Source organism: Chiloscyllium plagiosum, unplaced genomic scaffold, assembly GCF_037043375.1.
Source record: "Chiloscyllium plagiosum isolate Xiang-an unplaced genomic scaffold, Cpla_swu_hap1 HiC_scaffold_31, whole genome shotgun sequence".
NCBI lineage: Eukaryota > Metazoa > Chordata > Chondrichthyes > Orectolobiformes > Hemiscylliidae > Chiloscyllium > Chiloscyllium plagiosum.
Window position 1 is genome coordinate 54,600,036 of NW_028270169.1, and position 14,810 is coordinate 54,614,845.

The following is a 14,810-nucleotide window of genomic DNA, read 5'->3' on the forward strand; positions in this document are numbered from 1 at the left end:
TAAACCAGATTTGGCGTATCTGGCCTAATGGCTGTGACTGCCCCACAACAAAGATAGCGGGTAATTTCCTTTCTCTTATGCATTGCAGTATATCTGAAGCTTAGACACCAGGTCATCTGGAATTGAAGTTCCTCTAGCTGCAAATACCTTATTGGAGCTGGTTGCTATCAATCACTCAACAGCTGTCCAAATGCTACAGTTTTCCTATCTACTTGGTTTAGAAATGTCACTCAATTATTTTGTATTTCCATCAAGCTGATTAGCTGTACACTTGAGTATTTATAATTCTTCAGAATCTATTTAAAAGTATCTGTTTAGAGGAAAGAAACAAACTGATCTACCCACTCGCCTCTAATACTTCGGGACTTCCCACTCATCCTACTGCTGGTTGGAGAAATTTGTTTTGACTATAGAAATAACTAACTTTGTCTCCAACAGAGCTTTGCTTATCCTAATACTGAAAGTCTAGGTGAATTGCAGTTATTTACAAACTTGACTGAACCTTCACACATCAATCCCAAATGTTTGAGTTATCAATTCTAAAGTTTACATTCTTGTCTTAAGCTGCAATAAGTCACCAGCTACTATCGTCATACCTGCTTAATTTATACATATGCATAATTTTGGAAAGCATTGCAGCAAACCTGCCCAGGCATATTTGTGCCTTGTAATATTGGTATTGTTGTTGTGGTTCTGTTCGCCGAGCTGGGAATTTGTGTTGCAGACGTTTCGTCCCCTGTCTAGGTGACCTCCTCAGTGCTTGGGAGCCTCCTGTGAAGCGCTTCTGTGATCTTTCCTCCGGCATTTGTAGTGGTTTGTCTCTGCCGCTTCCGGTTGTCAGTTCCAGCTGTCCGTTGCAGTGGTCGGTATATTGGGTCCAGGTCGATCAATAAGCACATTGACCTGGACCCAATATCCCTTGTGACCTGCCACTCAGCCCATTGGCCCTGATCAAGATCCCGTTGTAATCTGAGGTAACCTTCTTCACTGTCCACTGCACCTCCAATATTGCGAGTTGGACTGAAAGGTCTTTTTTTTTTCCATGCTTTTTTCTTTCTGTCTCTATGACCAGCCCAGCAGCATTCCACCGGGCTTGGTGCTGGATCCACTGTTTGTAATTTTATATAAAATGGTTTGGATGAGTGTTTATGAGGCATAGTTAGTATGTGGATGCCACCAAAATTGGTGGTATAGTTGACTGTGAAGGAGGTTATCTTGGAATACATAGGGATTTTGATCAATTGGCTCAATAGGCTGAGGAGTGGCTGGTGAAGTTAAATTTAGCTAAAAGTGAGGTTTAAAAAGCACACAGGGTAGGCCTTATACAGCTGGGTAGTATTGAGCAGAAGCACCCAAATGTGCAGAGGCAGTGGTTCTTTGAAATTTGTGTCGCAGGTAGGGTGGATCAGAAGACATTGACACACTTGCTTTCATTGCTCAGACCACTGCGTTTTGGAGATGGGGTGTCATGTTGAGGTTGTACAGGATGTCGGTGAGGCCTCTTTTGGAGTACTGTGTTCATTTTTCTGGTTGCCATGTTATAGGATATCAAATTGAAGGTTCAGAAAAGACTTACCAGGATTTTGCTGGGAATGGAAAGATTAAGGAGGCTGGATGAGCTGGGAACTTTTACTGGAGTGTAGGAAGTTGAGAGGTGAGCTTTAAAGGCTTATAAAATTGAAAGGCATAGATGAGGCAAATAGCAAAGGCCTTTTCCTTGGGGTGGGGGAGTTCAGAACTAGGAGGCATAATTTTAAGGGCGGACCTGAGGGGCAAGCTTTTCCCGCAGAGTGGTTTGTATGTGGGATGAACTGTCAAATGGTAGATGCAGGTACACTTACAACTGAAGTCATTTGGAGAGGTACGTGAATAGGAAAGGTTCAGCGGGATATGGGCCAAACACAGGCAAGTGGGACTAGTTTTAGTTTGGGAAACTTGGTTGGCATGGACTAGTTGGATAGAAGCACTGCTTCCGTGCTGTATGAATCTTCCTTTTTAAAGATGTTGGGGTCCATGAGATTCCCTTTTTACTATTGAGTGATTAGCTAACTTGGTCTCTCTTCTTCCAAGTTTATGTGGGTCTTTCGGGCCTGATGTGTGAGTAACCACTTCAGCTATAGTAATGTTTTGTGTCAGCGCTATATCTAAAATAACATTTGGTTTTTCTAATAACATGTTTGAGCTTAAATGTTGAAGAACAAAGCTGTAATGCAAGACTGGATGACTGAAATAGCAGTCCAAGTGTTCTGTCCCTGAATTGCCTTTTTAGTAATGTGTATATGAATTGTCCAGTGCTTGTTGCTTTTCAAGAAACTAATGATACAGATGAATGAGAAATGAGTAAGTTATATTCAGCTTATTTTAGTGGATTCAAGAGCTACAACACTTTTCTTTTAAGCAAGTAAACCTCTGATTTGGTGTAAAAAGTATTTTTAAAAACAAGCAAAGTTTTTTTGCCTTGGAATAGGTGCAGATGTGACAGCTACTTTGCTGCAACAGCAAAATATTTTCATATGGTACTACTTGGTGGTGAGTCAATTACTCTTCTTGGAAAGAAAATAGCATAAGTATAAATTTAGAAAGTTTGTAAAAGTTTGGGGTTTTTAACTGACACGTGGAAAATAGTTTTCCTTGCCACCAAACAATGTAAACTGGGGGATTCGAGCCACAATCTGATGTTTTTATTTGTTGATGCTTTTATTTTGCAGCAAGTCTAAATGGTTAAGCATCTAGTGCATGGTAAATGGTTGGCCTGTGATATTTGAAAGTATTGACTTCTATTTGAGTTAATTTAGTTTTTCACTTATCTGCTAGGCTGTAAACTTTCAGATGATCCAAGGCAATACTGCAGATTCTGGAAATCTGGCATGACGAGCCTTTTTCCATAGGGTGGGGAAATTCAGACCTAGGGGGCATATATTTAAGGTGGGAGGAGAAAGATTTAATAAGGGCATAAGGGGCAACTTTATTGCACAGAGGGTAGTTCCTATGTGGAGTAAATGCCAGAGAAAGTGCTGGATGTTTAAAAGGCATTTGGATAAGTACATGAATAGAAAAGGCTTGGAGAGATATAGGCTAAACACTAGCAGGTGGGGCTAGCTTAGTTTGGGAACGTGACTAGCATGGAGTAGTTGGACTGTATGACTTATGACATTTAAAACAGCAAATGCTTGATTCTCAGGTCAGGTGCCATCTGTGGAGAGGGTAACATCAACCTGAAATTCAGTAAGGCTGGAAAACATTGAAATGTAAGTTGTTTTAAGGAAGTCACAAGTGGGATTGGGGTAGGAGGTTGGATTGACTGGCTTTAAAGCTATATGGCCAAAGGGCCTGGTAATGAAATAAGAAACAAAAGGTATCTCTACAGGAGATGTGGTGTTGAATCCTGAACAGCTGTCAAAAACAAAAGAGGAAAGTCAAAACTCCTTAAGTGAAAGGAAACAGTGGACAGTGCTATGAAATTAATTTTGAGGGGGCTCTAAATAAACAATTGAATGATAGTGCTGTTCCTGGCATGTGTTTTCATTGGAACACAGCAAGAGGCTTAGGTTAAAGCACAGAGACTATTTCCAGCTTGAATTTAACTTTTTTTGTGAACAAAATACAGTATACCCTGGCAAGCTTCCACATTGACAGGTAAATGCCAGTGCTGTAGTTATACAGGAAGTGTTTATCTAGACTTACAACTAATTATGGAGCAGGGGAATTCACTAGATTCAGGATGTTTCCTGTTCAAAAACCTTTCATTGTTTTAATATCATTACTTTTGGAGATTTCGGGCAGATGGATCTCCATTCAGCACTTCTGATTGAAGATGGGTGCAAATATTTCAGCCTAGTCTTTTGTGATGGTGTGTTAGGTTCTGACGCCATCAGAATGGGGGATGTTCATGGGCCGCTGCTCTTTGTTTTGTTATCCACCTAAATTAATGACTCAACATGTCAGGGCTATTACCATAATGTGTTGAATATAGTTTCCAGCTCAAATAGCTCAATGTCAAGGTGGTGGAATTTGCAATTGAGAGAGCTCAAAAAAAGATCATTGAGTCTATAGCACCAAAAAAGGGCCAAATGGTCCTTCGAGTCTGTGGTCAAAAACAACCATCTAATCTCCCTTTCAGTACTTGACCCATACTCTTGTATTCCTGACTTTGTAAGTGTGAATCTAAGTACTAAAATTTTATGAAGGTTACTAACAGACAATTCCCAGATTACCAACACCCTTTGCATATAAGTTTTTCTCTCATATCCTCTAAACCTCCTGCCCCTTACCTTTAAATCCATGTCCCCTTGCTTATCTCTTCTTGAAGTAGAAATGTTTCTTCTCATCGACCCCATCTATGCCCCATATAATTTTATAAATCTCAATCACCACCTTATTGCCCCTGCTCCCAAGTCTCCTCTGGTCTATCCAATCTCTCTTCGCTACTTAAAAAAAAAACCCTCCAGTCTAGGCAACATGCCAGTAAATCTCTTGTGCCCTCTCCAGTGCAATCGTAGAACAGTACAGCCCCTCGATGTTGTGCTGACCTCTTATCCTACTCTAACATCAAACTAACCTACATAGTCTTCATTTTGCTATCACCCATGTGCCTACTCAAGGGTTGCTTAAATGTCCCTAATGTGTCTCATTCTACCACCACCACTGGCAGTGCATTCCACGCACCCACCACTGTGTAAAGAACTGACCTCTGACATCTCCTTTAAACCTTCAATCACCTTAAAATTATGCCCCCCTGCCGTGATAGCCATTTCATTATCAAATGCCTTGCTAAATTCACGTACACCACATCCACTGCTCTTAATCATCATGTTTTGTCACATCCTCAAAGAATTCAATAAGGTTTGAGGCATGACCTGCCCCCTCCAAAGTCATGCTGACTATCTCTAAACTATGGTTTTCCATGTAAACATAAATCCTGTTGTCAGAATTCTCTCCAATAATTTGTTCCAACAATGTGGATTTCAGAACTGTGCACAATATGTTCTAGCTGTGGCCCAACCAATATTTTATACAGTTGTAATGACATCTCTAGGCATTTAAAGTGAATAAAGTATCCCAGTGACTGCCTCAACTACTTTATCTACCTGACCCTCTACCTTTAAGGGACCAGTGGATGTGAACACACTGATCCTTTGCTTCCAGGTTTGCATCATTTCTTATTTATCCAGATTGAATTCCACTTGCCACTGATCAAGCCATCTGACCTGCCTGTCTATACCTTTCTGTAGTCTAAGACTGTCTGTCTTCCTCACCGTTTACCACGGCGTCGGTTTTTATCCACAAGCTTATAATTCAACCCTGTTATGTTCAAGTCTAAATTGTTTATATATACCACTAACAGCAAGGGCCCAACACTGGTCCCCACATAACCACTTGCTTCTGGATACTTCGTCATAAAAACGCCCCTGAAACAATTCCCCCTGTGCCCTGCCTGCTCCCAATTCTGCATCCAATTAGCCAAATTTCATTGGATCCCAAGAGCTCTTAGATTTTACTTATCAGGTGGACCTGATTTAAAAATGTTACTAAAGGATGGCACAGTGGTTAGCACTGTTGTCTGTCAGGGACCAAGGTTTGATTCCAGCCTTGGGTGACTGCTTGTATAATTGCCCCATGTCTGTATGCATTTTTGCTGATGCTGTGGTTTCCTTCCACAGTGTTAAGATGTGCAGATTAGGTGGATTGGCCATGGTAAATGCAGAATTACGGAATGGATGGGTCTGAGTGGAATGTTCTTTGAAGGGCGGATGCGAACTCGATGGTCTGAACAGCCTCTTGCTCCACCTTCATGATTCTGTTTGGTGCTCTGAAGTCTACGTTGACTACATCACATGCATTGGCCTTGTCTATGCACATAGTTACCACTTCAAAATATTCAGTCAAGTTGATCATCTGTCCTTAAACCATGCTGGTTGTTCTTGTTTAATCCATGCCTCTTCAAATTTGAGATTTTTGTCTGACTAGCCTGTAGTTTCCTGGTTCATTCCTTGCTCCTTTTTTGAATAACAGTCCACATTGACCAAGGAGGAATTGAAAATGATTACCAGTGTTGCTGCTATTTTCTTCCTTGCCTCACTCGATACCCTGGAATGTATTTTATCCAGTCATGGAGATGTATCTACCAGACCACTCAACCATCTATGTCTATGCTAACTTCTAAGTATATCACAGTCCTTCTACCTGATTTTTTTTTGTGTCCCAAATTTGTGGGCGGCACAGTGGCACAAGTGACTGTCTGTGTAGAGTTTGCACGTTCTCCCCATGTCTGCGTGGGTTTCCTCCGGGTGCTCCGGTTTCCTCCCACAGTCCAAAAATGTGCAGGTTAGGTGAATTGGCCATGCTAAATTGTCCATAGTGTTAGGTAAGGGGTAAATGTAGGGGTATGGGTGGGTTGCGCTTCGGAGGGTCGGTGTGGACTTGTTGGGCCGAAGGGCCTGTTTCCACACTAGTAATCTAATCTAATCTAATGTAATCCCCTCACTAGTGAACACTCGCAAAAGGTAGTCATTTAGAACTCCACTATATTCTCTGGCACCATGTGCAAATTGCTCCTCAGGTCTTTAATGGGCTGTGCTCTTTCCCTAATTATCCTTAATGTAATTGCAAAATGATGACGGGCTTTGCTTCATTTTACCAGCCATTCTTCTTGCTCCTTTTTTTTTTCTCTCCCGGTTTCTTTTTTTACACATGCTAGGGCTTAATGGCCAGTGATCGTTTGTTTTAAGCACTCAGTACCTCCTGTAGATCTCTGTTTTTTCTCTTTAACCACTCCTGTATGTCCTCTTAATCTCCAGAGTTCATAGAATCTGCTGGTCCCAAATTCTTTATTTTGGACCATATTGGCTCTGTACTCAGTTTGTTCCTTGAATGCTCTTACCAAAATGTGTCAGCTCCTGATCACTCTAGCCAAATTTGACTTGGCATTGTCCTTTGGAGTGTGCCCTACTTTGTATGTTTTGCGCACTGTTTGTAAAATACTACTTCACTTTGCGAATCTACCTGACTCCTTGTGTGCTTCCTTGTTTTTAGGAACACAAGTGCAGAAGCAGACCATTGAGCTCGCTTTGAGGTTTATAATATGGTCATGAGTGGTTTCTGCTATGGTAATCAATAAACCATGATATTCTTTTCACTTCAGTAGCAACTCATTAAATTCTAAATGCCTTTTTACTTTTGGGCTTTATTCAGCCAGTATGGAGCAGGTCAGGCAGCATCCAAGGAGCAGGAGAATGGACGTTTCGGGCATGAGCCCTTCTTCAGGCTCATGTCGAAACGTCGATTCTTCTGCTCCTTGGATGCTGCCTGACCTGTGCTTTTCCAGCAACACATTTTCAGCTCTGATCTCCAGCATCTGCAGTCCTCACTTTCTCAGCCAGTATGGAGCATTGTTATCTGGCAGGGTTTGGCAGGGATACTTCAGGCCAGTAGACTGAGACCAGGTGATGTTTAATGTTGGTTAAGGAGACTTGGGAGGACTAGATGTTTATATTTAGGGTGCAAGTACAGTAGAACGTGCATATTTGCGGATTTGGTTTCTGCGGTTTCACTTCATGGTTTACTGGTTTACGTGGAACTTTCCAAAAATAATTCCAGGGTCTGCTGAGGAGGTAAGTTTTTTTTTTCCATTTAAATGATAGGGTTCGCCACAATCCGCAGTTTCGTGTATCCGCGGTATGTCTTGGAATGCAGCCCCCTGCGGATATGGGGGGACACCTGTAATTGTATTGAAATTAAACTTTGATCAGAAAAGCGCATGCCTAGACCCTGTCTAAACAATATTTAACCACCTGGTGTTTAACAAGCATCCTCAGTTATTTGTATGAATTCTCACATTCCTGATGGTTTTTGCTTGAAGCATTGATTCTCCTGCTGCTTGCTGCCTGACCTGTGCTTTTCCAGCACCACACTTTCTGACAAATTCTAATACATGTTGGCAGAGGATGCAATCCTGAATTGCTGATTACACGTCATTAAATAGACATGCACTCCATCTGAATTTCCAAGAGAACTTGGAGGTGGGCCCATGTATCTGTTGGCATTATTTGCTAAAAGGACATTGACCGTTATAGTGAACTCAGTTGAAATGAGCTTTTGAATGCATTTTGAATATTGGAAGAATACACTTGCTCTGACTGTATACTTGAGCATTAAAAATCCCAGTTGAGTTTGAGAGTCTGTTACAGCTAAACATAACTGACTCCCAGCTAGTTAGGTTAGCCCAGTTGACTCAGTTGCTGGTTTTTCATGCAATTTCAACAGCTTTGGCCCCTTTCCCACATCAGCTGAAGTTACCACAAATGACTCTCCTTCTCCATCTTTACCTTTCAACCTGAGCTGTGATAGCCTTCGGGTTAAACTACCACCGACTGTCGGTGTGTCTTTAAGAAGAGTCAACCTGATGATTGATAAGTTTACCTTTTCATGGTAATCTAACTTATTTACGCATGCAGTGCACATGTAAACCTAAATCTGCTTATAATTCCTAGGCCTATTCTTTTCATTTTTGTATAAGGTTGTATCTTCTCTAGTTCTTTATCAAAACTTGGTTTAATAGAATTGTTTCTTTTAAAATCTCTTGAGTGCTACTGATTTGTTTTTCTAACCTCCTGTCATCTTGGATGCATAGTCTCCAGTATTACCAGTTTTTTAATCTTGTGAAATGAAACAGCTAAGTTGAAACACTTGAGTCTTTTTAGAAAATGAGAAAATGGAGCAGGTGTAGACCAAAATGTTCCTTTGTGTCTGCTCTGCTCTGGGAATCATTGTGGCTCAGTGGTTAGCACTGCTACTTTACTGCACCAGGGACCTGGGTTTGATTCCAGCCTTTGGTGACTGTGTGGAGTTTGCACTTTCTCAGTGTCTGTGTGGGTTTCCTCCCACAATCCAAAGATATTAGGTGAATTGCTAAATTGCCCATAGTGCCTGGGGATGTGCGGGCTAGGTGGATTACCATGGGGAAGGCAGGGTTACAGGGGTAGGCTAGGGGGTTGGTCTGGGTGGGATGCCATTCGGAGGGTCTGTATGGACTTGATGGCCTGTTTCCACACTGTAGGGATTCTGATATGTGATTGATCTGGTATAGCAATGTAAGTGGACTGTTGGCCTTTAAGTGGGCCTAAATGAATATAGTCTGTTGTCTACTGTGGTTTTTTTCCACAGAAGACCATTTGTTTCCCCATGCGATGTGAAGGCAAAATTAAAATGTGAAATAGGGAAGTTTGATTTCAGAAGTTAAATGCTATATATCCTATAATTGTACTGGTAAAGGTTAAAAAATAAGTCAACATTTATGTCTGGTCAAGGAGGGACCTCATTGTCACATTCCTGCAGAGCGGCTGGTAAGACATTGCAATATTTGCACTTAGGTTGTTGGGTATTGATACTTTGCAACTGATATTCTGAACTGAGCCTTGAAACATGACTTGTATTTTACAAGTTGATGTTGGCTCCATCTCTGGTTACTTGGGAGCTTCTTTCAAGCCTGGTGCTCCTCTGCTTTTTCCAAAAGCCAAGTTTCCCATCCAAAAGTATTTTGCACAGTCGAGGGTTTCCTGACACATACCATTCACACCCTTTGGCAGAACATACTGTCCTAGGAAAGTATAAACTCATTTGACCTATTTGAAATATTCCAACATTTTACAGTTGTACTTGTTTGCGACTTTGGAAAACAAATGACTACTGTAGCTTTCAGATGTCTTCCTTTCTAGTTCATTTCCCATTGTATTGCCTTTATTTCCTGTGAAGGTTTTTAGTTATTACTGCTCTGACATTAATGTTTTTCTCCCTGCTATCAGCTGTGGAGTGGCTCCAGAGTTTTTATTTTTCTGGCTTTTTAAAATCAAAACGTTAATGGCGAAAGGGAACCTGGATCCCAATGAGTATTTGTGCTATTTCTTGCAAATGCAAGGTTAGATCTAGCAAAACTTTCATGCGATAAGGTTTGGACTCTTGCCTGTACTTTTGTTTGATTTTGGCATGAAGTAAAGCCAGCTGGGAATGGTGCAGAATCTGGGCTGCATTTCTTTTTCTCTGTTCTGATTGAGTTCTGCAAGCAGATCAGCTGGAGGGAGGGCAGAATGGTTACTAATTGACATAAAATAATTTCTAGTGAGCTGTTTAATATCTTGACATAAACCAAGATTGGTGCTATCGGTGCTCTAACTTTGGACCATTAATTGGTTTTGAGTAGCACTTGTTTGCATTTTGATTTGTGTACCATTTAATTGGAAAACCTCTTGCATTGATCCTTGACAATGAAGTTGTAAACTTACCAACGTGTTCAGTTGATCTATATAAGGCTGTCTTCAGTGTATTTCGATCTCTTCAGTATTATAGCATTTCACTCTGGTGTGCAATGTTTTAGCCAGCTTAACTTCCTAATCTTTCACCATTCATTTTTTTTATAGTAGTCTTATGCTTTGTGCAATATATTAATATTTTCAGTTGCTGCATTTGTACTTGTCTGACAGAATTACAATGTTCAACTGCTATCCCACTGTTTATTACCTGCTAACTCTGAATTTATCTGCATGTGGACAAATGCTGGAGGTAAACCCAAATGTCAGCCTTTGGTTATAATCTCACTCAGGGTGAACTGAACAGATTTTGTTTAGTCCTCTGTAGGAGAAATTTACATCAAACTTTGAAATATTGCATGTTGCAGACTCAGCCAGGAGACCTTTTTGTATCACCCTGGTGTGATTTCAAGACGCCTGCCTTAGATATGATTTTGAATTCAAGGGCACTTGGCAGTGAAACGTTAAAATTGATTGGAATTTCAAATGATTGCTGCGATATGCTGCTTGTTTCTCCTCTCTGCCACCTATAGGTCTATCGTTTGAGTTCCTTAGCTGAATCCAGTTTCATATCTCTCAAATTGCAATCCACAATAGTGTGAAAGTGTGGTTGGTTGAGAGACTACTGCTAACAATCCTTCACAAGCCACTTCCAACATTGTCCAAATTATATAGCTCCCCGTGATTACTCTCTTCTGCAGTTTGAGGATTGTGCCCTTTTCACGTTAGGACATCTGAACTGCTAAATTGCTTTCTCATCTCCAGGTGGTAGTAAAGATGATCCATGGATTTCAACTGTACCTCCTGTAGTTGGTTGAATGGAGTGGCATGGTCACTGAATGGTTAGCACTGCTGCTTCACGGTGTCGGGGACCTGGGTTCAGTTCCACTCTCTGGTCACAGTGGAGTTTGCACGCACTCCCTGTGTCTGCGTGGGTTTTCTCTGGGTGCTCTGGTTTCCTCCCACAGTCTAAAAGGTCCAGGTTATGTAGATTTAGCCATGCTAAATTATACCATGGTGTCTAGGGATGTGCAGGCTAGATAGGTTAACCATGGGAAATGCAGATTTATAGGAATAGGGTAGTGGGGTAGGTCTGGCTGGGATGATCTTTGGAGGGTCATTGTAGACTTGATAGTGCAGAAGCAGGTCATTTGGCCTGTGGGGATTCTATGGAGCATTCAATAGGTACTTCACTTGAAGTATTGTCACTTGGCAATTTTCTTTTACTCCGTCAAAGCCTCTAACGATTGTACTTGTAAATTTATCACTAACTCGAATGAAACAAATGCAATGCTGGAGGAAATCTGATCTGGCATCTGTGGAAGGAGAGAGTTAATGTTTAGAGTCCTGTGTGACTCTTATGGCACTTAAGGTTCTGAAGAAAAATTATAACTTTTTTTTTCTCTCTCTCATGCTGTCAGGCTGCCTCCTGAGGTTCTCCAGCTTTCTGCATTTGTTTCAAATTTCCAACATCTGCAGTATTTTGCTTTTACTGATTGGCCATTTAGCATGTGCCAGAGACACTTTTTTTTTATTATTATTATTCACTGCATATGATTGCCTATCCATCACTTAAGTCTTTCGTCCCTAAGCTATCCAAATCAAGCAAAGATTTCCTTCAGTTCCATTTGCTTGGCAATGATTTTTTTCCCCATACCAACTACATGTGAGATTTGTACTGAAGCCTGTGGGATTCCTGTGCTTGGTTACTGCTGTAATTAAATCACCAATATAGAGTAACTCAATATACGTTTTAGTGACATTATCCAGATGGGAGTCCTTGGCTGTATTTTAGAAATTTCAGAATTGACCTAGCTAACCAGCATGCAGATACCTATCTGACTCTGACACACCTTTATTTTACAATATGATCACAGAACCTGTTTCCACACTGTAGGGGTTCTTTGGCCGAAAAAGTCCACACCGACCTTGCGAAGAGTTACTCACCCAGACCCATTCCCCTACATTTATTCCTGACTAATGCACCTAACATACACATCCCTGAATACTATGGACAATTTAACATGGCCAGTGAGTTTTGAGAAGATTTGTAACCTTAACGTGGCCAATTCACCTAACCCCACAATCCAAAGATGTGCGGAGGAAGTGCACGCAGACATGGGGAGAATGTGCAAATTCCACACAGTTGCCTGAGGCTGAAATCTAACCTGGATCCCTGGCGCTGAGACAGCAGTGCTAACCACTGAGCACTTGGCTTGAGGGAGCTGAATGGCCACCTCCTAATTCGTATGTATGCTTGACTGGGTGCAGTCCCTGCATAAGTGTTCACATGAGTCTGCTTCCAGTATGATGTGACCTATTTTCTTTGCACACAGGACCTAATCAAAGTTACAAATTGGTAGTTGCGTTGATGCATCGCCTGTATCAGGAACTCTCAATATTTGGACTTTGTGGTCTGATGTAATTGCTTTTGCTTTAACGGCTATTGATTTAAATGGGTTGTTTGTGTAATCATGGTGTTAATGTCCAATGTGAATTGTCCTTAACTTGCAGAACAAAATTCATATTTATAAATCCAAGTATGATAGCTTATTTTACCCCTCCAGTAGCAGACAGTAAGCTGGTGCAGGCTTAGGGTATGTCATTGTCATTTTTAGAGGCTGATTCAGGATGCCTGGAATCCAATATTCTTTCCACCCACGTGGCCCCAGTCACAGAATATTTGTTTGTTTCATCTCCGATTTTGTGCTTGGGCTAAGGGTCTCCTTTCACCTGTGTCAGACTGCATGCATCAGTACTCGAACTTAGGATGTTTGATTCTGCTCTTTGCAGATCAAGTGGTGTTTGTGTTTAGAACAAATAAATCAATGTGTTTTGAAGGTGAATTGCACTTGAATTGAAGATTCTGGGTTTCCTGTTGAAGCTGAGTCATTAAGTATATCTCTAAGGCTGAGAGATATTTAACCAGTAAGGGAATCCAGGTGGTGGAGCAGGGTGCGTGGGCAGGAAAGTGGAGTTGTGAATTATTGGGTCAGTGAATGGTAGGGCAGACTCTGGCTAAATAGCCTACTTCTATGTCTTATGGTCTATCTTGATTTTTGACAAACTCTAACCTATCTGCAGACCCTAGCAGATAGTGTTTGCAATTTTTGGGAAGATTGGTGGCTCCGGTGGTAAATTTTGCTTGCAGCAGGAAGGTTTGTTCTCAGACATTTGTCACCATGCTAGGTAACGTGATCAGTGAGCCTCTGGTGAAGTGCTGGTATTCGTCCCACTTTCTATTTGTCTTGGTTTGTTAATGTGGGTGATATCATTTCCGATTATTTTTCTGAGGTTGGTAAGTGGGGTCCAAATTGATGTTTATTGATGGAGTTCAGCTTTGAATGCAAGGCCATCTAACTGAGCGTCACCTGCTAACAACTATATTTTTTCTACATGAATGCTTCAGGAAACACCTATTACCAAAATGTCTCCAGTACAAACCGCTGCTCAATACCCCACAAGTCAGAAGAATATCAGCAGAGTGGGTGCAGAATGCTCAGAGAAATGATAAATGATGCCCACAACAGATTCCATGAACAATCAGGAAATTTTGTGCTACAAACCTTTGTACACCAATGTGACACACCACGAATGGACAAGGACACTAGAATGAGCCATCAGCATCAAACAACAGACCACGAAAAATAAAAGATCCCCATAAGAAAACTGGACAAGCGCTCAAAACAACACAAGCTTGGATTAATAACCTAGCGGATCAACCACTTACAGGAAAAAAGCCATCCTAGCAAGAAGGATGAACTACAAATACAGAGACCTGGACAAACAGGACTACTTAGCAGCATTAGAATCAACCCTGAAAGGCAATGGACTCTCAGAAGAAACCCAGCAGACTGTCAGACAGTTGCACCAACACAAAGCAGGAAAAAGGAAGGGAACACCCTCAACACAGGAAAGGAAAGCCCTTGAAGGACTCAAAGACAGAAACATTGTAATCCCACCTGCAGACAAAGGGCACAAGACTGCTATTCTAAACAGAACACAGTACGTTGAAAAGGTGAACTCAGTTTGCAGAAACTGACACTTACCAACAGGTGGTGATAGACCTGACTCCACAGCTAGAAAACAGCATCGCGGCTATATTGAAGCTACATGAATCAGGAAAAATTAACAAGAAAGGTCTCTAGAATATGAAACTTGATGGATCCCCTCAGACCCATTGTCTCACTCTCCAGCGCACCAACATACAGACTACCAAAGGAACTTCACTGAAAACTGAAATACCTAGTAGAAGATTCATGCCATACCATTCACTTCACCCAATAATTTTTGAACATCAAAGACACCAAAATAGAGGATGAAATAATGGTCTCATTTGACGTAACTGCTCTATTCACATCAATTAACAGCAGCCTGGCCAAAGAAACACTGACCACGCTACTAGAAGAACCAAGAACATAGCACCAACTTCACCAGCAAGGACAACACCCTGACACTAGTAGACTTGTGCCTCACAACCCACTTCACTGTCAATGACGAGACCTACAA

General features: G+C 41.4%; 1 protein-coding gene across 4 annotated transcripts in view; it reads left to right on the forward strand.

Annotated features, from left to right (window-relative positions):
* ube2g1a (ubiquitin-conjugating enzyme E2G 1a (UBC7 homolog, yeast)) overlaps nucleotides 1–14,810 on the forward strand; it is an 80,436-nt gene that overhangs the window by 18,299 nt on the left and 47,327 nt on the right. For 2 of the 4 annotated variants that reach the window (XR_006315832.2, XM_043718815.2), the window contains exon 1: nucleotides 9,771–9,913. The exons of 1 other annotated variant lie outside the window; for it this stretch is intronic. Coding sequence is in view for 2 of the 3 variants with exons in the window: in XM_043718815.2 (XP_043574750.1) it covers nucleotides 9,856–9,913 (58 nt within the window). In the remaining variant the exon portion in view is untranslated. Of the gene's footprint in view, nucleotides 1–9,769; nucleotides 9,914–14,810 lie in introns of those variants that run through there. One more of the 4 variants, XM_087977549.1, reaches the window with a different exon arrangement.